Here is a 27,694-nt window from a genome sequence, read left to right as displayed (position 1 = left end):
AGCAATGCTGGATCATGTGCATTTTTATCAAAGAATCATGATGATATCAACTACACAAATGTTTAATTACTCAATCATTAGCTTTAATACTCACCACTTTATTAATTATAGTGAAATTCCTTGCTCTTGATGAAGCAAAAACCCCAAAAAAACAAAAAAAATGAACTTTTGAAATTCCTCTCTTGAATAGACATAGCATAGTAAATTGTAGTAATAATATTATATGCCTCAGTGAACCTCTAATTTGAGATTACGTTACAATTGTTGTTGCAAAATGAAGATGTGATTTGGAAATTTTTATTCTGATAATAAATCACCTATTGCTCAGCAAGTTGTGGGGGTGGATAATGGAACACTCTTCATGGGGAGAGAAATAACCATGCTTGATATCAAGGCATAGATAATTTGTCCATCTCAAGCAATATCTATTCTTGCACCTTGAAAGCACTATGATTTTTTAGTCAGTCCGTCTTAAATCAATCCAACCTTTGTAGAAGAGTTCACAATTGACTATAATCAACTCTTGGCGAAGTCTAAAAAGGACACGTAATTGGAGAAGATTATTCTAATTGTAGATGGAAAAAATCAAAGTGATGTCATAATGGATCAATTTTACTGAAGAGCCATCACAATGTTAATTGTAGGAGATAAAATTTATGTACTTCTTTCCCTCCATATCTACATGTACCAACATTTGGCTTTGGATGGACATCTTACTCTTGTATCTAGAATCTAGGGACATTCAGGGGTGGGTGGAGGGGTTTTAGAAGTAGGTTTTGATTGTGGATCTAAGAGAAAGAGAAAGGTTTTAACACATGGAAGATTACAAATGATTGTTGTTTGCCTTATTCCATCCATATGCAAGCATGTATGAACATCCTCATGTTTGCATATGGTATAAGGTATCCTCTCATGTTTTGCCATGTTCGTCTCTTTTGTGAAGCATTGCAATACTTGCAGCATATCTCTTTGTATAAATGGTGGAAGGTTCATCAAGGGAAAAAGGCCATGCCACATGAAATGGAGCATATAGAAATATTTTACCATGATAATGAATAAGTTAAAATGTAAATATGCGAAAGGGACACCATTGTGTGTAGTTAAGGCAAAAGAAGTAAAGGTCTCTATCCTCAAAAACTCTACCAAGAATGTAATTTGGACATCTAGATTCTAAGTGGCTCTTTTTGCGTGCAAGCTTATAATTGGTCATTATCTATAAATCCTTTATTTTTCATGAGATGCTTAGTAATTACAAATATGTATGACATGATATTAAATCTTAAATAAGTAATTATTTTTTATTATTTTCTTTGCAAGTTCCTATCATATTTCCATAACATTTTTTTCAATGTCCTCGCGTTGTCTCTACAATCATCAAATCACCATTGTTTTTATAGAATGCAACATAAATCACATTAAGGTTTTTAGAAAGCAACTTCATGTCAAGTAACTCTCCTATCTCTCCTATAGAGTAAAGCAACAATTGGAAAGTAGAATAAATTGGCTCTCTCATGCAATTAAGTAAATTTACTTTTTAATCATGCTCAAAATTTCCATGCCTACTCACATTTGCAACATCCTCAATGCACATATCTTTAACACATTAGAGAGAGGGGCATGATGATTGCATCACCATCCATGTGAATAGCTTTAAATGAGTGCATAAAAGCTTAGTTGAATGTTGATTGGGTGATGTAACTTCCTACTTGTATGTTCCAATGTCTTTCTTGATATATAAGTGACAAGCATGATAAATGATATTGATCGTAGTACATTCTCATACATTGTATGTGTGCGCATGCGCGCGCGTGCACATGTGTGTGTGTGGGGGGAGAGAGAGAGAGAGAGAGAGAGAGAGAGAGAGAGAGAGAGAGAGAGAGAGAGAGAGAGAGAGAGAGAGAGAGAGAGAGAGAGAGAGAGAGAGAGGTTCAAATTAACATATCCCCAATTAAGTTGTTCTACTTTAAAGAGAACATAAGTGTGTACAAAGAATAGATAGCTATTAGAATAGGCAAAATAGTGACTATCCATGGGGCTATTATGAGCTCATTATAGTTGATTGATTAACCATACAATCCACATTAATCATGCATGAGCTGAATTAAGGGAGCCTATCACATGGAATAGCTCCATGCACCATGATGCATGGAGCTTGGCAAAGGAGATCTTGAGCAAGGTTGATCAGGTGGAGGCACAAGATGTGGAGATGTTAGAGAGCATAGGGGAGAATGACAATGAGAGCAATGTGGACAGTGAGACTAAATCATCGTTGAAGAGGAAGTGAGGGAACGAGGAGCTGGAAGTCAAAGAGGAGATGGTCAACAAAGAGAAGAAGAGTGGCAATGCACAAAGTGAGGAACTCTCTACAGTAGAAGACTACAAGCTCAAGATAGAAGTCAACCCACAAGTCATTTTTGACATCTTGGCCAAAAGTCTCCACAAGTTCATGGAGGAGAAAGTTGAGGGACCATGCCGCAAGATTACCTTGGATGCACAAAAGGTGATAAAAAATGTCTTCCACAAGAGCAATGTTGGTGTTCTTCACGGGGAAGTCCCCCAAACCAATGGATGCAACTTTAGGAAATTGATCAATATCTTCTCTCTCCCTTTTTACATTTGTGGTACTACTCAACTTTCTCCTTCTAACTACAAAAAGGCTACCAAAATTGATGATGGCCTCCTTTCCCATGCTGGTGCCTTCATCAAACTATGCTTATGTAGACGATGACATTGTTTTTGAGTGCATGATTGTCCTCCACAATAGCTAAGATTATCTAATCACCCTTTTGCTCATAGATAAGTAGTCTCTATAGACTATGTAGATAGATTTAACGTATCAAATCTTATGTACTACATGTAGTGGATTTATGTCTTACATAATACCCATGTCTTTCCCATCATATACATTTTCTTTCAACCTACAGAACAAATTGGTCACATGGGCACAATTTTTCATAGAATTAGTGTGGATGTGCTAAATGACTATATCTTTTTTTCACATAAGTTATTATTTTGAAAGGTTTTTTAACCATTACTAATGTCAAAAAGTTATAAAGAATATTCTGATTTATTGATTGCCTCAAAGCTATCTATCTTTACAACCTTGGTCAACTGCATGATACCAATAAATGTAGAAGTCATAGAAAGCCTCTTTACTCTAGCTCCCATTTTGAAACTCCATGTGGCTATTAGTAGCAAGTAATGGTAATGCTCCTCAGAGGGTGTAAAGTATCTATGGCTGCTATGGTGCCTTTATGAGGATTTAAGTATATGTGCCTACTACCATGGTCAAGGAAACCACATTATCTACTCCAACATTAAAAACATGGCTAGACTAGATGATGAGTACTACTATAGCCAATTAGGTGGAGCTATGGATAGAGCATGCTAATTTGATTTCTTGCCATCCCATTGAGCGCTAGCCTATTTAATATATACATTTATTTTTTATAAGTTAAGTTAATGTAATTAATGAATGTGTAGTGAATTTGAGCCCCACGATTCTCCTAGATTAAAAGTTTAAATTCCTCCACAATGTTTATAAGCACTTCTAATAGCCATACAAGCTTGAAGAAGTATGATCATAAGTAGTGCTCATGAAGTGGTCCAAATGAGAGCTTGAACACAACTTCAATTATAATGCTCAAATAGCATTTGTCATGCTATTTCATGACTACTTTGTTGTTCCCACTTCTTCCTCACATTTTATCTTACTTTTTTCGTCTTCCTTCTCTTGCATTTCTCTTAAATTCTTCCTCTTGTATGTGTCTCATCTCTCTCCATCTCTCTCTTTTTGTTTCTAGTTCATTTTCTCTTTCTCTTTATACACATACTCTCACATACTTTATTCTCTTCACACACACATTTGTCTTTCTTTCTTTGTTTTCCTTCTTCTTCTCCTTCTCCTCCTTTATGTGCCGCCTCCCTCCATCCCTCCCTCCCTCCCTCCCTCCCTCCCTCCCTCTAAATTTTTCTTTCTTTCTCTCTTCGTCTTCTTCACTTAGTTACTCACACTTAGATCCTCTCTCTCTATCACACACACACACACACTCTCTCTCTCTTGCTCCTTTCCTTCCCTCCCCTCTCTTTTAAAATTTTATTTATTTCTTTCTTCTGCTTCACTCACTTTATCTCATTCTCTCTAAATGTTTCCTTCTTTCTTCTTCACTCACTCATTTAGAGAGAGAGAGAGAGAGAGAGAGAGAGAGAGAGAGAGAGAGAGAGAGCTACATTGTTGTGAGACAAAGAAAAAGAAGTAGGGGAGAGAGAGGGGAAGGGGAGAATGGTCTCTCCTCCACAACAATGGAGCAGTAAAGACATTGAATTGTGTGTTTTTGGAGGGAGATTTGAATTTAGGTTTGGGAGTTCTTGGGTAGGCTTGGAAGGATTTTGGTGCTTCGATTATTGCCAAAGCCACAACCAAAATGATAAAGGAACACAAAAGTATCTAAAGAGAGGTTCGATAAGTTATGTGCATAGCAATATAGGTATTTGGGTGGGTTTAGAACCGCTTCCTTTCCTGTGATCAAAACATCGAGTTTCTGCCTCTATACAAGGGACCTTGCTACAATCTACAAGGGGGTGTGTGTGGTCACTTTGGTGGGACTGTAGTCTCTATTGTGGGTTGTCTTTTCACCGGTCCCCTTGCCCTAGCCCTTTTACACTAGTGCGGCAGTGCCCGAAAGAAACCTTCCAACACTTTTGGAAATTTATTATTTTTATTTTCTTTCTTGAATCGAATCTTCGGTTTCTGTCCGCTGACAACGCACGCTACCCGAACGCACCTCCAACGCAGTGTTCCTTTCGATCCTTTTGCGAAGCGTATCCTGCCTTGCATTGCTCCAGCCTCCAGAGCTATGGCGAAACCTGCGAAGGTACAATCTCTCTCTCTCTCTCTCTCTCTGTGATCAGTTCCATCGTAGAATGTGATGATGTAGCATTGTTTCACCAAGTTATGCCATCGAAGCGCAAAAGCGAGGTATACTGCATTGAAATAGTGGATATTCGTCGGATGATCGTTTTGATAATGGTGAGCCATGAAGCAGGAAACGTGCTGCACCTTCTGGCATTGACAAACTACAAGTAGTGGATGTCAATGGTAGGGAAAGACTGGCCCCACCTTCCTTTATGAGTTATGTGTCTCAGGTCTGTCAATACAGGCGAAGTTACACTCTGACTTTGGTATAGTAAATGGAAGCATTGAATAGATGCCCTGCTTCTACATTCTAGAGGGATTTTGGCACCTCTATAGACTTCACCAACCAGGGTTTGTGAACTTTGCCAAAGATTGCACTGAAAGTGGCTTCTTATACCATCACTCGAAGGGGCCTGCGTCAGAGACCCAAAACTGTGACTGAAATGCTAATTTTGCTTCTCGGCATTCACTGTAACCCATGTTATCATCTACACTATAACACATGTTATCATTGTTGTTTTATAGTCGTAAATATGAAAAGCCAACCATGACACAAAACAAAGCAAAACCATAGCCACTCATCCAATCAGCCATCTCGTAATTTAGCACCCTAGAACTAGGCCCCAATCAGTAAGTGTTATCTCGTAGGCCAAGAATTAAGCATGCATTAAATCAATGCACTACCTCCATTCATTAGACTTACTACAATTCAATTGCCACTTTATAGCTCCACTGAACTGTAAAGCTAACACTAGCTCAAAATAAGTTAAGACCACACTACAGCATATCCTAATCTAGCACTGTACACCTAGGGCCCCACTTGTAAGAATAAGTTAAGACCATACTACAGCATATCCTAATCTAGCACTGTACACCTAGGCCCCCACTTGTAAGGGCAGCATTGTGACAACCATATAGTGAAATGCTTAGAGGTAGCACATAATGACAGACTGCTGCAAACACTTACAGGGTAGTACCTGGTGGCATCGTGTTTCTATCACATGGTTCAGCAATTAAATGCTCTTATGTCTAAGAAAGAAAGCATGGCACACCCTTGTCATAGAAAGTGTCGGGATTTGAAGAAAAGCCTAATATTTACTTTTCCTTCCATTTATTTTGATGAAGGCAGGGATGCAAAGAAGTGCACACCAAAAAAATACGAATGTGATAAAGATATAGAAACGTAGAACCCAGGCTGTTGACTGAAACTGAGAACCGATGCATTGTATAGAGTTTGAAGACTAAATAGGCTGCAGTGATGAAACCAAGGTCCATAAGTTCTGGTCGGAACAGTATTTCAAAATGTGCAAAAACCAAGAGCCCATAGATGGCCACAAAAAGACCTGAAAAAGCTTCATGATTAGCAGTGGACCTTGAAGATTCAATACCCCCTCTCATTGACAATCAGGTAATTAGAACAGTAATAAGCTGAGAGACTAAAAGCATGTGCATAATGAAAGTGAGTGGTAAATATGAAAGCCTCCAAAAGAGGAAAATCATATCTTTCCAATTTCAACTCTGTACAGTTGGTCTCCAAGGCTGGTCTAGGGGAAAATGTCTGCAATATCATCCTGGGCTGATACATTTCTGGATGTGGGTTGCTCCTATGCACGCTCTAACTCTTGAAGAAGTTGACAAAGATACAACAGCTCCAAGTAACATCATAACAAACCCCATACTCTACCTTTCTTGAAGAGCCGACGATGTTTGCTACTTTTGGCTAGACCAATAGGGGTTGAAGCAATATCCTTCCTGTGAGATCTTAGTTTCAATATCATCGATGCATTATAAATTTTAACAGTCATGTTGAGTGGCACACCAAATGCTAGAAAATGTGATACCTTTGAGATAGCAAACGATGAGCCACCAAAATCAAGGCTTGCATGAACATTTAATTGTCATCAATGGCTGCCTATGTCTATTTAGAGTTGTCTTCAACATCACCCTGTCTAGATGAATGTGTTTCAGTCCCTTCATAGTTGACATTCCTTCTACAAGTGCTGCCGCCTTGATTCACTGGGACAATGCAGTCATCTCTAGCCATTTTGTCAATGCCAAACTCCTTGGCTCACCCCTTAGCCCTGGACACTAACTGAGCCTCACCCAAACAATGAGAAGGAGGGTGTTCTTGATAGAGAGAGAAAAGGAAAGAAAGAAAAATATATGAATCTTTTGAGGCCAAAATCGGCCTATGAGGCAAAACCATGTACAATGCTAATCGTCACTAGGCATCAAAGTGTGACGTGTTGAAACATGGATAGTGATATACTGTAAAAGAAGCTAAGGTGGTGTACAAGACAAAATAGTGCTCATATAGGGATACAATGGGAGGATGAGGTAGTATATGTCTAGTTGTGTGACTGAATGATACTCGTATATTTGATTCCACCCAGGCAGGATTAGTGGGTAGAGTATGTCATACATCCTAGATGAATAGTACGAGGGTAGCATCTAGACTTGGCCCTCAACTTTGTCAATTGTTGCTCATGGCGCTGGTAGATCTACCTCATCTCTCTCTGATGTAGCATTTGTGTCTGGTACCCTTGTAAGTTGTATCCGCGAGTGGCATGCTGCTCTAATCTCCTCAACTCTTTGGATTGTTAACCCTCTCTATGTAGGTGTTGTGTGTGTGGTCACTGTTTGGAAGAAATCAATAAGCTGTGGACTAACACCTCCCTCTCTGTGTAGTGTTAGCATGTAGTGGTAATGTGTAGGGCCTTTGAATTAGGGAGGTGTCTTCTCCAAATAGTGTGGGGTATCTAGCTTGGACTGTGCTATAGGCTTTGCATGTGCAGATGTAGTGTTGCTTGCTTTCCATCTTCTCTTGCCATAATTTGTAGATCTTACTCAACTTTGGGGATGTGGGCTGCCCTCTTGGTCTCAATCTCAAGTTGGTGAGAGGAAACCTTGAGTTGGCCAGTGACCACCTTGCCTCTCATGTGGCATGTATATATTTAGGTATCCAAGTCTCTCAATAAAGCCATCGGTTGTAGTCTTCATGAAGTGGTCTCTATAGTCCAACATCTTTGAGGGAAGGGGCTGCTTGGGTGAAATCCATGTATCTTGTATATACAATTGGTAAAGGTCCTAGGGGAGTCAAGGTCATACTAAAAGGGGGGGAGATGGTCCATGTCCTAAAATTGCATACCATGAAGTCTCCTATCCTGCATGAGCTAGCTACCTTGGTTGGTGTGACCGGTGTGTCAAACAGCCATCTCCATGTGCAAGGCTCCTAGAAGTGTGCTTGGTCGCATTGTCTCTCCATCATGGCCAATGCTGCGTACCCTCCTGTGAGATGGTCTTTGGTTGCCTGTGCCATTGTGAATCTCCTAGCAAATGTAGTGAAAGTGATCCCTAAGTAGACATAGGAGTCCACAACTTGTACTTGTCTAGCTCCTAGAGTGAAGATTGATCTCCTCACTAGGGTTGATGTGTGGAAAATCAAGTTCTTGGTTTTCCCAAGTTTAACTGTAAATCCACGTGTACAAAAATCATGAAAGGCATGGAGATGTTGCGGTAGATCCTCTTGTGATTTAGAGACTAGAACCATATCATCAACATAAAGCATAATAGAGACAAGTATACATGCAATCTTCAACCCATAGTCTCCTTGCGTGATGTGAATTCTATCTCATTGATGTAGAGACTGAAGAGTAGGGGAGAGATGACATCCTTGCTTCACTCCAATGGTGCTTGGCTCTCACAATTTGTGCCATGTTGTGGCTTCATTTTTGCTCATTGATAAATGGTATAGATCCTATACTATGCCTCCTCATATACTCATTGTTTACAATGAATTAAGGTCATCATTTGCATGCGGGTCTCCCTTTGTGTAATAGACCCTACTCCTATCCCGAGGTGTTTATATAGCTCCGTGCACTCATCATTGTACCACCTGTTTTGAGGCATGATCCTAGGTTGGGTGGGATAAGTGTGGAAAGCTCTGGAGAGTAGTCGAGTGGAGGATAAAGGTTAGCTGGGAGGTGAGTGTCCTTGGGGGGCAGTATGCTCAAACTATGCGAGTCCATCATATATGTGATGGTTGTATATGTCATCTAGCTTGTGTTTGAAGTAGAAATAGGTAGGTGGTGTATTGGTGGTGGCTGGAATATGTCAGTGTGGGGAGGAGGATAGGGTGAGAGATAGGTAGGTATGATTTGCTTCAATTGGATGGGGGGGGGAGGGATGGTGAAGGATCTTAACTAGCTTCATCATCTTGATGGAACCTAGTACATAGTTTATTGTGCCAGAGTGGTGTCATGCCGCTATGCGCAGACCATGTAAAAAAATCTAGAGTGTAGCTTTCTTATCGATTTAGAGAGCCAATGCCATTTTAGACATTAGTGTTAGTGTCCATGGTTCAAAAATATTAGAGTTTTGGACAAGTTTTAGCCAATTTTTGATATTTTAGATATTATCTCTCGTAAAAATCCATAAAACTGTAGACAACTTCTAGATTAGGATAACATGTAAAAGAATGTATGTAGCTTTCAGTTGTTTTGAAAGGATTTTATGTAAAAAGAAAGATTAGCGAAATCGCGCGACGCGTGATCGTTGTTTTCAGGCAGTGAACAACACTGTGAAGTAGGAGATGAAGAGGGAGTGATCTGGCAGAATTCTAGCCAGGTGTGTTGGTATTTTACCCCCCTTTCGGAGCCAATGGAAGCATCAGATTGACGATCTAAGTAGCATAGAGGAAGGTTTTATTTTATACACGTTTTTGTCTATTAGAGTTTTATCTTCTCATAGTGCAGAAATAAACTGACAGGCTTCATCTCTGTTAGTATTCTTCTCATTTTCTATTTCTTTTTGTTACTATTCTTCTACGTCTTCTATTTCTTCAAACCCCTTCTTTTCCGTCTACTCTAGCCTTATTTGATGGCTGTCCAACATATTTCTTTTGTTGATTTTTTGCATTTTGTCCGAGTTTACCTTTGCCTTTGTGGAAAGCATAGCTACATCACCTGAATGCAATGTAATATTCTTCTGAGTCCGTTCCTCATGCAATAGGAGGCCTTCCAACTCCACAATTGTAAGGGGCAATTGCTTCCCTCTCAAAGATAATATCAAACGTGGAAACCGAAATACGACTTTGGAAGAGAGTTCAGTGTGATGTTCACCGATTCAGTATCTTGAATAACCTCATCAACATTGAGTAGCTGTTGACGCAAATCCTGTATGTGAGTAAGGTGATTTTTCATGCTATCACCCTCATCCATGTTCACATTGGCTAACTCTTTTTGAAGATAGGAGATCTTGGCCTCATTGTGGGCAGCAAACATACGCTAGAGTGTGTCCCATGCTGATTTTGAGGTCTTATAAGACTGAATGTGCGGAATAATTGCCCTTTTTACAGAAAAGGCAATTAGAGAATGTGCCAGTGCATCCTTCAAATCCCATTTTTTTTGATCCTTCATAGGAGGGGGGGGGGGGGCAATAGTAGCATTAGCGCCAGTAACTTATCCTCAAGTGTTACATTGAGGTGTCTGAGGTGCTAGACCTCCTAGTTGCTGCAAGTCACCTGTAACATAGCTCCACAAGTCCTTTGCAATTGCAACAAGAAGGTTGTGCACCATAACACTCCACAACGGGTAGTTGGAGCCATCAAGCTTGTCCTCTTGAGTGAGGACATCAAGAATGCCACTTTGATCATTATTCCCCTGACGTGCCATGCTGCCAGTAATGGACAAAAATTTACAGCCAAATACTTCGACGTTGAAGTATAGAATGTACTCTATGGAATATCAAAAATCCCCACAGGATTAGAATGCAAGTACCAAATTGTCACAAATCTTGCCAAATGTACCCAATGCCATAAAAATCAGCACTCAGCCTGCAAATTACAGCAATGCACTGCCTCGAAATGTGTGCCCAAAAGAAATCAGTTTACAGCAATTTAATGTGAGTCTCACGAAATTTTCTAAATTTTTTGAAATTTTGCTGCCAAATCTGATTGTCATGGCAAATTAATGCTGATGTACGTGTTATCTGCCTTGGAATGAGTGTTGGGCAAAAGCCCCAAAATTCTTCACAAAATTTCAAAGAAATTGAAGAAATTTATACCTTATAGTCTGAATTTCTATAGAAATGATGCCTCATGACGTGTGCCAATAGTAACCAGCAGGTTGGAATCCACCTTGTGATGGGTGATGGAGCCAAAAAAATGAAAAGCCCCAAATTTCTTGCACCAATGTTGAAGAAATTGCGCAATGTTGGCAATTTTAGAAATTGGGAAAGTTGGCCGAAAATCCCAAATTTCTTGGCATGGAGTGTGGAAAATTGAAAATTTCTTTGAAATTAGATATGAGATGAGTAAGACAAATGAGAAATTGCAGAAATTTTCGAAAACCCCTAAATTTGGAAAATTAGGTTTTTTGCATTTTTTCTTAGATCTGTAGAAAATGGCGGGCAAGGCTAAGGTTGAGAGAGGCTATGTGTGCAGAGTTGCACGCGAGACTGTGTCACATGTGTAGGTTGAAAATAGTAGCAGCACCTCCGCCAAAACGACAACTTCTCTTCCTCGGGCTGGTTGGTTGCAAAAAAACCTTGGCAAACCGGTATTGGCTGAAGGTGGCTGTTGTGAATTGCTACGATACCAAATGTTGAAGAGAGAGAGAGAGAGAGAGAGAGAGAGAGAGAGAGAGAGAGAGAGAGAGAGAGAGAGAGAGAGAACACAAGACAATGAGCAAGAGTGGCAGTAGTTCCACACTCAAAAGATGCAAGTGCTAGAATGAAAGTACAATAGGTCTTAAGTAAGTTAGACGTATCCCTGACTCAACTAGAGTTAATTTAACTCTAAAAGTGACTAACTCAACTAGAGTTAATTTAACTCTAAAACTAACTCTAGAAGTGGTGACACAAGTTATTAATGTAGTTGTGTTCACACTACAAACCAACTAACTAAAACATTGGGCATTGCCTATAGAATTGGCAAATTCTATCACTCCTACCTTGGTGGTTGTGCATTCACATTCTTGATTGGCACATGAGCTATGGCACATGAGCTATCTTCCAAGGTCAAGTTTTGGGTATGCTTACAACTCTTGGTTAACACAAAAGCCATCTACCAAGATCGAGTATGGGCATATCTCAATTGCCTAGGTGATTGATTCTCCTTTGAGCTCTACAAGCTAAGGGATGTTAGGTCTTTCTTCTCCATCTACTAGGTTTATTTTCATGGTGGATTGCTATCTCAGTGACTCTTGTCTAGCATTGGAGCCATCTCCTAAGGTCGAGTTCCGGGCTCCCCTAGAGCGCTTGGTTAGCATAGGAGCCATCTTGTGAGATTAAGTATGCGTACGTCCTACATACCTAGATAGCTGACTCTTCTTCAAGCTCTTTGAGCTGAGGGGTGTTAGGTGTACCCTCGACAACAAGCTACTTTAGGTTTCATCTTTCATTTTATTCTTGGCACCACAAGTTGACACCAGCTCCTTCTCTACCTTTGGTATCTATATCCATGGTTTCAAGAGGGGTTTGCTTACTCCACATGGAGCATACAAGCTTTAGCATTGTCTTCTTCTTTGCGACGTCGGCATCCCTTCCATGTTGTATCTCAATTTGCATTGCATATATCAAATTTCAATGCATTATTCATTTTCATCACTCATTATTGTAAAGAGGGCATTGTCCAAGTGGCACCTTGCATGCAAGAGTATGCCCTTGTATGCACTATTCCTTTGCATTTGCATTGGCTGTATATGTTGGGCCCTTGGGCATGGATAAAACTTACAAGAGTAAGCATCCTTCCGAGGTGGAAACACGCATTGTGTAGCATGTTTCCCTTTTACCTCATCAAGCATATCATTCATGACCACTCCTGAGCAGCTACCACACTACATCTACTACCCCTTTACTTCTTCTATACCTCTATATCAACATCCTTGATTGTGTGTGTCAATTGGGTCTTATTTTGTATGAACTACGGAGCTAGCCCAAAACACACATACTTTAAAACAAAAAGACCAAGTCCCATTCACTAAGGTGACTCAAAAGAGGGTATCCATGGTGCTTGCAATCTTGGTAGGTCCTTGGGTAGTCCATCATGACACCCTTGGTTCAATGCTTTAGTCTCTTTGGAGAGGGACGTTTGCATCAAGGCTGAGCCATTGCTTCGCTCTCCTTGATCTCCCTTTTTGGTCCTAAGAGAGGAGGTTGAGCTACCAAAATTTGCCTTTTAAATTATCCTCTTTCACATTAAATGGCACCAAAAAGGTGTTTCACTTTTTTGTACAACACTAGACTTTTTTTGGCTCTAGTACGTTCTATAAAAGGGACTCATTGTGCACATCAGATAATACAGCAGTTTCCCACTCACAGTTCATCTCCAAAAGGCGTGTGCTTTGGCTCCAAGCTACTTCATGACATCATCTACTGCATTTACTAGCCCTTGGCTGTCGTGTTTCATCACCCTCATTTCCAAGCTACTGCTTCTACATCATCATTGGCAGCTTTGTTGCATGTGGGATCCATTCTCGGAGGACAACACCCTTCGATACTCTCTGTGTCAGTCCACTTCCGCGAGAGATGAGGATTGTTGGGCCAATCTTTGCTCCTTCAGCTCCCTACATTTGTATCATATTTTCTTCATTCACGCGTTCACACATCACTTTATTGTTCTCCCTACATTTGTGTCACATTTTCTTCATCCATGCGTTCATTCATTACTCTATTGCTCTTTCCTTTTGCATTCTTATCTAAGCTCACCGTGTTTTAGTTGTGTTTGTCCACTCTCGAGTGTTTTCTCTGTGCAAATCCTAGCATACCTTCACAAGCCTTAGCTAGAGTTTGGCAAGGACTTTTAGAGTTCTAACAAGATCTTTGCCCATCAATCTTTTTCTGTTGAGAGTAGACTTCATCATAGGCATGCTGCAGATCAAGCAGAGGTTAGGATTTCTTAGCATTCACAGATCAGTCTTTGGCACCCCATGTGGCATAGCAGCAGTTATCTTATCACCTTCCTGCAGTTGTTGCATGCTGGGTGGCACTTTCCATGGGAAGGCGGACATGTTTGACCATCAGGCGGACTGTTTTTGGATTTTTTTCGGAGGCAACCATACTCTTTACTGGCAGTTGACCAGTTGGCCAGTTTTCGAGGCACTTTATGTATGCTGGCATGTTGTTTTCTAGGCTGCAGGTCGGACCATTCAGTTGATACCTCACCATTTATAGGGTCTTCTTTTATCCTTCTCATCATTGTAACCAGTACTTCCCTCTTTTCCTGCTGTCACTGTCACAAGCCATGACTCATCTTCTCTCTCCTCTCTCCTCAGTCCGGCTTCTCCACCTACCTTTTGGAGTTTGGTGCCCTAATGAATTTGCCAGGCCACATGTGCAGGGGCTGTTGGTATCAGCTTTCCTTTTGTGCATTCTTTGATATTTGAGTTTTGTTTCCTTCACCATTTTCTACTTTTTCTTCTGTGTTTTTTTCCTTTCATTTCTTCCATATTGCAAACTCACACCGACCAGACATTGACATTGGATGCTCAAAGAATGATCTGCAATGGTAGAGCAAAAGAAGAAAAGAGCCTTGGCAGAATAGGATGGTACAGTGTTATGCCTCAGTATCCCCATCCAAAAAGAGGACCCAGAGGATTCTATCTTCAGTATCCCCATCCAAAAAGAGGGCCCAGAGGATTCTATCTCATTAGAAGACCTGGAGAAAGAGCTCCAAATGGCAATATAGGGGGAGCAGGACTAAGTACAAGCGGTGTCAACCTGATTGGGTGAGAGCAAATATCTTCTAAAGAGGAGGGAGACAAGAAGAATGCTGAATTGATGGCACAAAAAAGGATGTTCAACTGTTCAGGTTTTGTGTTGCTTCAATTGTAGGCTTGAAATATTTAGACTCTATATGTAGTTATTTCAACATGAAGAATCACAATGCATAGACTGTATCTTGGTTCTTTCAGCTTGACATAGATGTGATTGAGAAAAACAGTAAAGGACAAGTAGCACCCATGGGGAGGGGATGAAATGTGTCATGCCGAGTTTTGTCTTTGAGCTCAGTTAGAATGAAAGGCCTAAAATATATAAATGGTATGCATGGGTATTCCAACATGGGGATGGCTAGGCTGTATCCTGGTTATTCCAATTTGGGACAGATAATCAATGATTGAGGATTTTATGTTTTAATGGAAGGAAGAAACGGTAAAGGACAGGTAGTACTCATGGGGAGGCGATATCTGTGTCACACTAGGTAAACCAAAGAGCCTCTATTTTCTCTCTGTGGAAAGCAAGGCTTAAGAGTTCTGGTTTTGAACATTTTATTGTAGACAACCCACTTATTCTAGTAGAAGATTGCAATAGCCATCAAACTTCACAGATCCTTTGATAGCTTCTTTTATTCCAAAAATGAGGTATCTTAAGAAGAACACAAACATGGGCCTCTGCCACCTTGTTTCTCACAAATTGGAAACCTATCCAGGTTCAAGTTTCTTGACAATGCAGATTTTGGTGTTCATCGTGAAGGCCTATTTCAGTTGACTTTTGTGAGTATAACTTATTTTGCAGATTATCCTAGGTTCTTCATCTGCCACTAGACAACAAATTCTCAAGGAGATGGGTTATTCTTTTACAGTCATGGTATGAGAGGATTTGTTAGACTTTATCAACTGTATTCATCTTGCTTAAAAACACACTCTTTTTTCTTTTCAAATTGATATTGGTGGGTTGCTGTCAATTCCAATGTTGAGATGTAAAAGGGGATTGATAGACTGCAGATATTGATGAGAAAGCAATTCGCAAGGAAACAGCAGAAGACCTTGTTATGGCCCTGGCAGAAGCCAAAGTAAAGATTGCTCTTCTTACAAATATCTTTCACGGCATTTGTCTTTTTGTTTTACAGCCAGTCTATTTATGCCAAAAATATGTTGCCTCAGAAAGCTAACAAATAGTCTATAACCAAAGTTCTCACTCACAGTATGTGGATGGTTCTTGATGCTTCTGTTTCTTTCTCTATGGAAATATATGGTTTTTAAAGCTCTGTTTATGCACTTTATTAAAGGAATTACAACCTTAGTTGCCAACAAAGTTGATGCAGCTATTTTACTTTACTACAAAGGGGTGTGAGGCTTCTTATCAAGCAGTCATTAATCAGCAAAATAGTTCAATGCCTTGCATGGCTGTAAGGAAGATCCTTTGTGCAGCTATGTGTTTGTCTTCATCATTAGGATGAACTTCAAATACTTTGTGATTTTCATTCTATTGAAAAACTTCCAAGGCATGCCTTTGCAGAGAACATGACATGTGGCTCAAACACAAGTCAACACAACAAAAGCCAACAACACAAAATACCACCTTAATACAAATAAACTAGAACACAATACAATGCGGAGAACAACCCAAATGAATCTATGCACATTGACCATGCAGACGTATGCACAGTACACTTCCTTTGTGGGGCAATGAGAAGATCTATCAGATGAAATACAGATCTCTCAAATGTACAAAATGGGACGCTCGGTGCTCCTGGCCTGACTGCTCTAAGGATCCATACTACTTTCCTTTTTGTTTTTTGGAAAAAAGGGGGGGGGGGGGGGGGGGGGGCGGGGGAGAGGGGGAAAGAGCAAGAGTTGCATTGATGGTAGGAAGATCTTGTCTTTGAGTCTTCTGTTTGTTGTATGTTGAGCCTGAGGTAGTGCTTCATACAATTGCTTCCAAGGACAGTTGCACTTGTACTATGTACAGACTGGTCCGTTCTGTATGGATTGGTATGATATGTACCCATACCATTTTGTACTAAAAACAAGTAGAAAAAGAGAGGATGAGATAAGCAAGGTGTTTGAATGTGATGGTGAATGACATACCCGACAAGGAGGGCTCATCACCCAAAGAGGATGGCAAGGATTTATGCATACACCTCGGATACAAAGTGGAAGACCCACTTGCCTTTACCAAGGCCCAGAGAGTTGGGAAGGAGCTGCAAAAGTGCACACTAATATTGAGGTTTCAAGGTGAGATGGAGAGGACCACCTTCATGAGGAAGAAAACTGTACTATGTGGTCTTAGGGATCCCTTCTACAGAGATATGTTTGGGAGTCCACATACAGAAGTTGCATGAGACACCATGGCACCACTAGATGGTCAAGAGGAGTGGCAATACTAATCAAACAGGAGCTACAAGGATAGATGATGCACCATACACGTGGATCAGAGTAAAGATTTGTCAAGACCGCATGCTACACATTGCCCTTTGCTAATTTCCCTTGAGGGGATCGAGATATGCTATTGGGAAGCCTCAATAGTAGGAGCAACAAGGCAAGGGAGGAGCAAAATGGGAGTTACCTTTTGCAGACCTTTGAGATGGGATTTACACTATGCTAGCCAAGAGAGATTCTCTTGGTTGAAGATTTTAATGCTAGGATACAGAGTAGATAGTGTGACTCATATGATTTTGAGGATCTAGGGCGACAACAAGTGATGGATGTGGAGGATGCAGACACATGAAGGGTATTAGTTGATACTAGAGGAGATAATACTCGATATGGCCAATATATAGGGTAGGGACACCATCTCATTATCTATAACGGGATGAAGAAGTGGCTTGGATTTGGAGCATTAACGTGCTTTAGCCCATTGGTTCTAACACGGTGGATTACGTACTAGGCTCCATTAAGACAATGGAGCTTGTTAGCAGGATTGCCTTCTGTCCGCGGATGGATCCATATAATACAATCTGTCTAGTTTGGTCAGACATTTACGATTTGTCCAGTTTTTGTCCCCCTTTTTTTGTTTGGTGAGGTGGTGTTTTTTAAAAACCGGTTTTTGGCTTTACCTTTTTCCTCTTTATCCTTACTAACCTCTACTTGTACCCCATTTACCACCTTCTCTTCTTTTAAGTCCTACCTCTCTCTTATAAGCTCCTCTACTCTTTTGTCTCAGATCTCCTCCATCCACTTCTCTCTACCTCTATATTCTCCTCTTTCTCATGTCTTATCCCCTATGTGTAGCTCTCTTTCTATTTTCTCTTTCTTTATCTCCTCTTCTTTCCCTTCCCCTATCTCTACCTATATCTCTATATTCTTTACCCCTATCACAATGCCAAAGCCTCTTCATGAAGCCTTCGCATTACACACATCTCACCTTGAGTCTTAGCCTTCAGTTTCTTTTTGTAGCTACTACTATTTGTACTTGGCACTTGTGACTTGCCATACCATGATCCATGAATCATGATGCATCATTGCAGCTAGCTTCTTTTTTTGATCCATTGTACATGTTTTCAATCTTATAAATGAAATTGGATCATGGAAATTACTTTTGATTAGAGTCTTGGATTTACATTTTGTCTCAAGCTCTCGAGTCTCGTCATGTTCATGACTCATTATTGAAAGCTAAAGCAAAGAAATTAGTGATTTGCAAATTGTATTAGTATTGGATGGATAATTCCTTGTGATACTCTATCTCATGGATAGCCACTCTCATGTTAAAACAAGTAATATTTATTAGCCTAATTCTTAAATTTCTATGTATTTTTTAATGACCTTACGAAACAATGGATTTTATCCGACATTTTTTTGTGTACGTTGAGTATCATTCTAAGTCCATGGATTGGACGGATCAGAGGGATTGTACCTGACTACCTTGCTTATCAGATTCTTCACCATCTCTCCTTGCTCAATTGGAGTTGATCATACCTACTTGTTTCTCACCATATCCACCTCTCCATACCCGCAAGTTCAAGCCCAAAGCTACACACCTAGCCTACCACCTTCTATTTCACACATGAGCTAGCTGACATATACAACCATCACATCTATAATGGGCTGATATAATTGGAGTACACTGCTCCCCTTGGGACACTCACTTTCCAACTCACCTCCATCCTACACTCAATTGACCTCCAAAGCTTTCCACACTCCGCACACACTAGGGTACTCGCTTGACCTGGGACCATGGCCTAGAATAGGTGGAATGCTGATGAGTGTAGGGAAGTATATAGACACCTCCAAATCCAAAGAGGACGAGGGCATACTACAAAGAGGAAGGCCCGCAAGCAAAAGGGGCCCTCCAACCATCACATCTATAATGGGCTGATATAATTGGAGTACATTGCTCCCCTAGGGACACTCACTTTCCAGCTCACCTCCATCCTACACTCAATTGCCCTCCAAAGATTTCCACACTCCGCATAGACTAGGGTACTCGCTTGACCTGGGACCATGGCCTAGAATAGGTGGAATGCTGATGAGTGTAGGGAAGTATATAGACACCTCCAAATCCAAAGAGGACGAGGGCATACTACAAAGAGGAAGGCCCGCAAGTAAAAGGGGACTGTGACTTGCCATAAATGGCAAGCATATGAGGAGGCACGATATCGGAATCTGTACCACTTATTCATGAACTGACATGTGGCCACAAATAGCTTGCGAGAGCAATGTAGCCCCACACCCATTAGTGACCGAGAGATATGATACTTCTATGTAGAAAGACCATATAATGTACCGCACCATCCATTGATTCCTCACTCCCAAGAGCCTCGCCCTACCACATCCACTTTCATTACACATGGTATGGTGAGTAGAGCGATAAGAGTGCCTATAGCACGGATGGTCGATGGATTACACAAGTATATAAGGTGAGCACTTTGTTTACACAAGGGACATTTTGGTTCCTCTCCTTGCTTTCATGTTAATAGGTTACTAGCAGAAGGCTTTCCAAATGAGTGGACCATGCATAGCATTGTGCTTATCCATAAGTTTGGAGATCCCCTAGATCTTGGTAACTACAAGACCATCATGGTGAGCCACATGTTGACCAAAATATGTGGAGCAGTGATGGAGATAAGGCTTAGCACTTGTGTAGAGAGAGGGAGATTGAGAGCAATAGGATAGGATGGATTCAGATTACACTTGACCACATTTTTACCTTGAGAGGCATGATTGAGCAAGCTAAAGTGTGGAAGAAGAGACTCTATTGGTGCTTTGTGGATTTCTTCAAAGCCTTTGATACAATCCTGATTCCCATGAGATAGACTACTACAAAGGTTGCAGACATTGGGGATCCCATCGTATAGGATTTTGGGTTCTATCATCTATGCATTGTACGAGAAGTAATAGGCCGAGTGAGATGCCCAAGAGGACTTTCAAACATGGCTTGTAGCACCATCGAAGTAAACCGAGATGCTCTCTCTCCCCTACACTCTTTGGACCACATTGATGAGATAGAAGACCATATCACACGAGGAGGAGTAAATGGGGAGGATATAGCAGGTCCACTAGTCTCTATTATGCTTTATGTGACGATATTGTTGTGGTCTCTTAGTCAAATGAGGGTCTACAATGACATCTCCATGCCCTTCATGACTTTTGCACCTAGCGTAGATTAACAGTTAATCTTGGGAAAACAAAGATTGTGATCTTCCACACATCAGCCCTAATGAGGAGATTGGTCTTCACTGTAGGAGCTAGATAGACAGAGGTTGTGGACTCATGGCTACTTAGGGGTCACTTTCATTGCATCCCCTTGGAGATTCACTATGTACAAGCAACCATGGATCAACTTACACGAGGATTTGCAACATTGGCCATGTTGGAAAAATAGTGCCGTTAGAAACACACCTATGAGTCCTTCACATGGAGTTGGCTATTTGACACATTAGTGACACCAACCATAATGTATGGCACACGTGTTTGGACCCTTGGTGTGGCTACATATTTATGGATATAGATTGAGAGACAACGGATCATCATGCTTTCAAGGATGATTTGTAGCAAACCATCAGTACCACATGAGATCATTAGAGAAGAGTTTGTTGCACTGCCCATGATGCTGGAGGCCCTTTTTCGGATCATGAGCTTTGTACACATGAGATCATTAGAGAAGAGTTTGTTGCACCGCCCATGATGTTTCAGACCATGAGCTTCGTGCACATAGTATTCAAGATGCACCCAAACAGACTACCTGGGAGAGCCTTTGAGGCCTTGAGGCAGCTAGCATAGGTAGGACATGAGACCTCATGGTATGCATAGATCAAGCAGTGGCTCATAGAATATGGGATCGACATAGTCTACTTTCCTTCCTCTCAGTATGACCTTGACTCCCCCTCCATAAACCTCTCTTACACTAAGTGAAACTAGTCATGTGACGAGCTTTACCAATTGCATACATTGCAGACCATGCCACACGAGATGCGAGGAGCCATTGGCTAGCTCAAGGTCTCCTCTCATTAACTCGCAATTGAGTTTGGGAGAGTAGCTTGCATCCCTAGAGTTGAGTGAATGCGCAAACTATGCTAGGAGGAGGTGGAGAGCGAGGAGTGCTACATCTGCAAATGCAGGGCCTATAGTATAGTTTGAGCTTAGATACCACACACTATTTACAGGAGACACCTCCCTCAAACTAGTCATGGAGTTTCCAAACCAGTGCCACTTGGGCAAATTTGTAGTTGGGATTCAAAGGTTGTACACATCATTACTATAGGTAGACACTCTGTGGAGAAGGGGATGATAGTCACAACTCACTGATTTTTTCCAAATGGTGACCACACACAAAACATCTACACAAAGAAGTGTGAGAGTATAGAGAGCTAAGGAGACTGAAGTAGCAAAACGACCATAGGTGGAGGGGTAGACACAGAGGCTACACCAAAGAGGGATAAGGGAGATCTGCTAGTGATACAAGCAGTACTTGACAAAGTCGAGGGATTAGTCTGATGCTACCCCCCCACACTATCTCATTAGGGATCTACGACATAATCTACTTGCTGATCTCGACTGGGTGGAGCTAGTTCTCAATGTATCATATTCATATTTTGCCACACAGCTAGATATGTATTGCTCCCTATATCCACCCCATCATCCTCTTCTTGTTTCTCTACATGGGCATTGTATTGTACATCACTTTTAGCTTCTTTGCACAATATATGAGTAATTATCTTTCAGCATGCAACACTGATATCTAGTGACAATCATTGTTGTATATGGTTTTGTCTCACAAGCCATTTTTTTGGCCTTATCTTTGTTTCTTTTTCCCTCCCTCCCTCTCTCTCTCTCTCACACACACACGCACACACATTTCACATACAGGGAGGAGATAATTGAGGAATATCTAGAGAAGTTTCTTGCACCATCGGAGTGAAGCAGGGCTGCCCATTATCACCCATCTTATTTGGGCTATACATTGATGAGATCACGGACTACATCACCAGAGGAGGAGCTACTTGGTACTTGGTAGGTATTCATATCCACATTATGTTGTGTGCTCATGATATTGTTTTGATTTCAAAGACACTTTAGGGACTCCAGAGACACCTCAAAGCCCTCCACCGCTTTTACCTAGATAGAGGATTGTTAGTGAACCTTGGGAAAACCAAGGTCCTCATCTTCCACACATCAGCCGAGGTCCGTAGGGGATCATTGTTCACTCTGGATGGGCAGCTAGTAGAGATAGTGATCTCATATGTTTACTTGGGAGTCACTTTTACTACCACATTAGGCCGCTTTTCCATGGCACAGGTGGCATGAGATCGTCCCACCAAGGGATATGCATCATCGGTGCTTCTAGAGAGTATGGTTGTCATGTTTGATGGTGTTTGATTAGTACCATCCGATACTAGTACAATACTAATTGGACTAATAAATCTTGGACCTATGTTTGGTACTACTTCCAATGAAAAAAAATTGTACATACAATTTTATTTCCTATACTTAATGTTGGGACTTAGAATAATACAATAATACACTTCAAACATTTAGAGACTTTATACAAGAAGTTTACATATTAAGAGCTTGAGGATAGAGAGGATGGAGAGCTTGAGAGTGGAGGTAGGGCAGAGATACGGTGAAGGAGAGCTTGAGAGAGTAGGGATAGAGAGTTTGAGAATAGAGAGCTTGAAAGTTGAGATTGAAATTTGATTTTGAAATTAGAGAAAGAAAGAGAGGGAGAGAATATATTGCCACACACACACACACACACACACACACACACACACACAGATTGGGGCTATGTATATGTGTGTTGTGGGAGAGGAAGCCTAAACAACACCTACAACGTAACCAAAAAGTAACCCCAAATGGTTAGAAATAGGCACTTTCAAATTGTTGGACAGTTTCCATCGGACATATAATCTTGGACAGGAAGGATCAGATGAGTCAATCCATCCGTCAGATGTGGACAACTAGGCTAGAGAGACAGTATCACAGACATACTTGCAGGAGCCATATACCAAGCAATGGCTATTTGACACCATGGTCATGCCTGTCTCATGTATTCAACAGTTGTTTGGGCCCTTGGACTAGCCACATCAGTTTGGACACAGATAGAGCGGTCTTAGATCATTTTGTTATCATGCATGATACGTAGCTAACACTCAATGCCCCACGAGATACTTAAGAGTAGAGTTTCTTGCGACATCCATGGAGATAGAGGCCCTTTTCTAGATCATCACTTTTACATAGCGAGTATAGGACATGACATTTGATAGGTTACCGTGGAGGGCATTGGAGGTCTCTAGATAGATGGCCCGTGAGGGATGTGAGATCTCATTGTACTTGGAGGTGGAGCAACTATTCGCTAGGTATGACACCGACATGACGGGCCTCCCTCCCTTCCTGTATGAACCTGATTCACCCTTTGTCGAGCTCTCGTGGATAGAGAGGAACATGATCATCAGGCAGGACTTGTGTCTCAGAGACACACACACACAGCACATGGATGGCACCCCAGGTCCTTCTCCCCGCAAGGGTGCAACACTACAGAGACCTTTTCATGAGCCTCATTGAGGATGGGCTCATTACTAGATCATTGTACATGGATTGCTACATGCCACAAGCCATGCGAGTTGCCATAGGCCAGCTCCGAGTATTGTCACACTAGCTGGAGATAGAGATAGGCAAGGCCTCACGGGTACCCAGGGAGGAGAGGATATGTCGACTATGCTAGGAGGAGTTGGAGGCAAAAGAGCACTTCCTATGCAAGTGTGGTGTCTATGCCCAGATACGAGAGAATTTTCATACACTTTTTCAGAGGCAGCAGACTATATAGTCGGTGATGAGCACATCGGATCAGAGATATTTGGGGCGATACATATTGGAGATCCAGAGAGTCACAGCATCCCTCCTGGCAGTAGGTATAGGGGAAGAGCATGACAGACACTCTTGACAGAGTTCTATCAGGGAGCCGCACCGGTTAGGGGACAGAGAGATCCAGGGACAAGGAGATGGGGAGGGTTGTTGCTATAGAGAGCACAGGAGATTTGGGCCACTAGTGCATTTAGCAGGAGGAGGCCATACTGCCACCAACGAGAGGTCGTCCAAATTCAACAGCAGCATGAGACATATCTGGCCCTAGCTTGCTTGTTCTAGGAGTCCTCACCCAGCTATCACATTTTATATCCCCCTATACTCACTGGATGGTCTTATTGTGCCACTAGCCCCAGAAGCACAAAAAGTGAAAGAGACCTTTCATCTGTGGCTGCACATGATCTAAGAACTTCAGTTGTCCAAAAACCCAGTCCTTTGCAAGCATTGATAGCCCTACCACTCAAGACTAATTAGCAAACAGTAGAGACGGAACTTTTCTCGCCATTGGACAAGAGAGAAATGGATGATGAGAAGTTTCTTCACATGTTGTACAAAAGAAACAGCAACCATTCTAAATATGTCTCAAGAGTGCAGAGTCAAGAGGAAGAGTACCAGCCAACATTAACTAGATGAAGACGTTGTATGTAAACTTTGAAGGGAGTTTTATTAAGCTAGCCCACCATCACCACAGATTTCCACCAAGTATTACTTAATGCAGCCGACCATTAAGCATCCAATCTTGCCAATGGGTGTCTTGGTTCAAAAGGGGAAAAGACTGCAAAGCACATAAAGAAATTGAAATGGTGTCCCATAAATCATGATAGCCTCTGGGAACATTAAAGACTTGGCGAACTGATCTAAAAGACATGATGACAGCACTTGTAGGCAGGAGTCTTGTTGTCTGCCTTCCCATGAAACAAGCTTCAAAACAGTTAGCAATTCTTCTCTCATAGAGTTTGCTTGCTCACGATCAGGAGGGGGATGCCAAGTAGATTTGGCAAGCACAGTCTTCAGGAATGTACCAAATGATTCAAGAGCATAGAGGATTTAAGATGAATAGGCTGTTCAGCGTTGATCACATGCCACCATGAAGTGGGAATCCTGGTGTCTTCATGCTTAATACCTTGGTCTTAAAGGAAAAACCTGTCCCTCTCACAAAGCCTGAACAGAGACCAATGAAGAGTGATCATATGTGTCTCCAGATGCAAAACAGCCCCACCTCCCATTCTTTTCGGAGTGCAGATGTGATTCTAGGAAGTCCAAGAAAGGCCCAATCATGTAGAATCCTTCTTCCAGAGCAAAAATTGAATATGTGTGAAAGATTTTGTTGCTTCTTGTTACAATTAGTCCATGCTTCCTGTTACAATTTGTGGCTTCTTGTTACAATTAGTCCATGCTTATGCTGTGAAAAGAGCTGACAGAGGATGTGCTTAAAAGAGGGGTTGACAGTATTTGAAGGAAGCAGCTAGCAATAATATACAACAGTGTTACTGAGTACTTGTAAAATCTTCTCCTGTGTGTTTGGGAACTTTTGACCATGTTTTGGTTTTTTAGGAAAAAATAGATTCTTCTCTTGAATCAACAAGATTACTCTTGGTTCAAGGATGAAGATTGTGGATTCTTGGTTTTTTGCAGGCAGAGGCTATCTTGGGGAAGATAGGAACACATCACACTGACAAAGATGCCATTGATGGGGAAACAACCCTCTTGATTACTGCTGACCAGGTTGCCTTTATGATTGTCTACTTAAAATTGTTTCTCTTCTCATTTCTGGGTTTCATGCCACAAGCTTATGGAGAGAATCAAAATGTTTACTTAGTGCATTGCAGTGTGATTGAGCACAGGATGGCAGTCTTAGGTTAGAAATGCAAACTGATGGATCCTTCTTATACAAAACCAAAAGTTAGCTAACCTATGTCTTTTATGCTTTCTCCTGAAACATGCTATTTGCTGAGAAGTATTTTTATGTAGATACCTTTTCACTATGTATGTTAATACAAAGAGAATAGGAAATCACTGCACCATACCTCCCATTATGAGTATAATTAGCGAGTGGTCTTCTGTTTCAGTTTTCTACCTGTAAGAGGACAACAAAAAGTAAAAAAAGGTTTATTGTAACTTTATTAAGTCCCTGGAATCATTGCTGTTCTTGCCTGCACGTTAGCCAAATGTTGTCAATTGCTTAGTTAACACCAAACAAGATGAACCCATTCAAGGATACATCTAGCCATGTCTAGCAACATGTCTATCAGCTGGTGGATGCACAGAGACACTCTATTTACATACATATGCATTTAAAGATGCTTATGCAAACAGACTAGCTATGCAAGTCAGTTCAACTGTAGAAGTTGGATCATTCGGTCAGCCAAGACAGATGAATGCTTGCTTTATAGAGGTGCCACAATCAGTGCCTGTACATATGTGCTTCCAACTTACACTCTTGTACTCCCAGCAAAATCCTTGTTTTAGTGATGCTCGTATTGAGAGGAGAGTACCCAAACAGAGCATGGATTCCATGAACAGCATTGTTTAGATACATGCTGCTAGTACAGATTCCTTTGTTATTGTACTATCTAATATATTGATCACGAGTGTTGCAGACTTGCATTTGTTAGTTTATTATGGGCCAATATTGTTGGAATTGTACTTTCTATTATATTAATCACGAGTGTTGCAGACTTGCATTTGCTAGTTTATTACGGGCCAATATTGTTGGAATTGCACCTGGAGGTTTATGTGTTGAGGATATTTTCAGAGACTTGAAACTGAATTGGAATTTGTCCTCCTGTTTGTGATAACTGCAGAAGGTGGTTTCAGATGTGTTTCCCTGGATTTTGAGAGTATCCTTCTAAATGCTTCAGACCTCAGACTAATGTTGCACCTTGCACTCATTAGCTAATTCTATTCTCATCCAGCATCCACCTGTTGAGAGTGCAAGCAGAAGGAAAAATCAGAAAAGAGAATACAATCATGAATGTGAAGGAACAAACAAGCTGCCTATGTGATGTCCTGAGTACAGCCACCCCTGCATGTGAATGTGAAGTGTGCTGCCAGTGAGATCACTGGGAGGTAGATTAATGGGATAAGTGCTAGATCATGCCTACAGAGGTGGCTATAAATAGCAAAACAATCTAAAAACTTGGGGCTTTTGGTTGGGTACTTCTTCCATTCACGAATCTTCATTGAATTTGTGAAAATTCTGTAATTTCTCTGACATTTTTGGGGATTTTTGTCCAGATCACACAATTCGACTTGGATTTTGACAAATTTCAGCTTACTGCCCCAACGCTTTTGATTGCAAATGCCTGAATAGCACCAACATCGACATTTGTATTGGGTTTATGTTTTTTTTCATCTCGTTTTACTTTTACACCATTTTTTTCGCGCACAGGTATTGGGACACAGCTCGCTTGTCCATTTTCAGACAAATTTGAGCAGTTGCCTCAGCTACATTTGTGTATTTAGTATGTGCAAAGATGACAAAAAATCAGAATGAGTTGTTTGGGATGCTTTCTGTTGATGACAAGTTGGATGGTGCCAACTATTCCACTTGGTCATACATGATGAAGCATGTATTGGTTGTGAAAGGCTTTTGGGGAAATGTCATGGGTTCAAAGATATGATGAGCAAGCCCTAATATACCCGAAGATGCTAGTGCTTCTACTTCAGGTGGCTCTGGGCATTAGTATTCTCTTGATGAGTTGATTGCAATTCTATTGCAAGAGGAGTAGAGTCATCTCAACCACTTTGCTACTGCCTC

At 41.1% G+C, this 27,694-nt stretch overlaps 1 protein-coding gene across 2 annotated transcripts in view; it reads left to right on the top strand.

The window, feature by feature from the left end:
• Positions 1-4,716: 4,716 nt before the first annotated feature.
• LOC148009975 (uncharacterized) overlaps positions 4,717-27,694 on the top strand; it is a 36,128-nt gene continuing 13,150 nt past the window's right edge. The window contains exons 1-4 of one of the 2 annotated variants that reach the window (XM_087672349.1): positions 4,717-4,874; positions 15,428-15,499; positions 15,630-15,704; positions 25,570-25,659. In XM_087672349.1, coding sequence (XP_087528475.1) covers positions 4,857-4,874; positions 15,428-15,499; positions 15,630-15,704; positions 25,570-25,659 — 255 coding nt within the window. In that variant the 5' untranslated portion in view covers positions 4,717-4,856. The remainder of the gene's footprint in view (positions 4,875-15,427; positions 15,500-15,629; positions 15,705-25,569; positions 25,660-27,694) is intronic. The other variant, XM_087672348.1, reaches the window with a different exon arrangement.

This window comes from Lygodium microphyllum, chromosome 30, assembly GCF_053477565.2.
Source record: "Lygodium microphyllum isolate KBCC chromosome 30, Lygodium_microphyllum_v1.1.10, whole genome shotgun sequence".
Taxonomy (NCBI): domain Eukaryota; kingdom Viridiplantae; phylum Streptophyta; class Polypodiopsida; order Schizaeales; family Lygodiaceae; genus Lygodium; species Lygodium microphyllum.
Note: the sequence above shows the minus strand (reverse complement) of the source record. Positions and strands in the feature narration are given on the sequence as shown.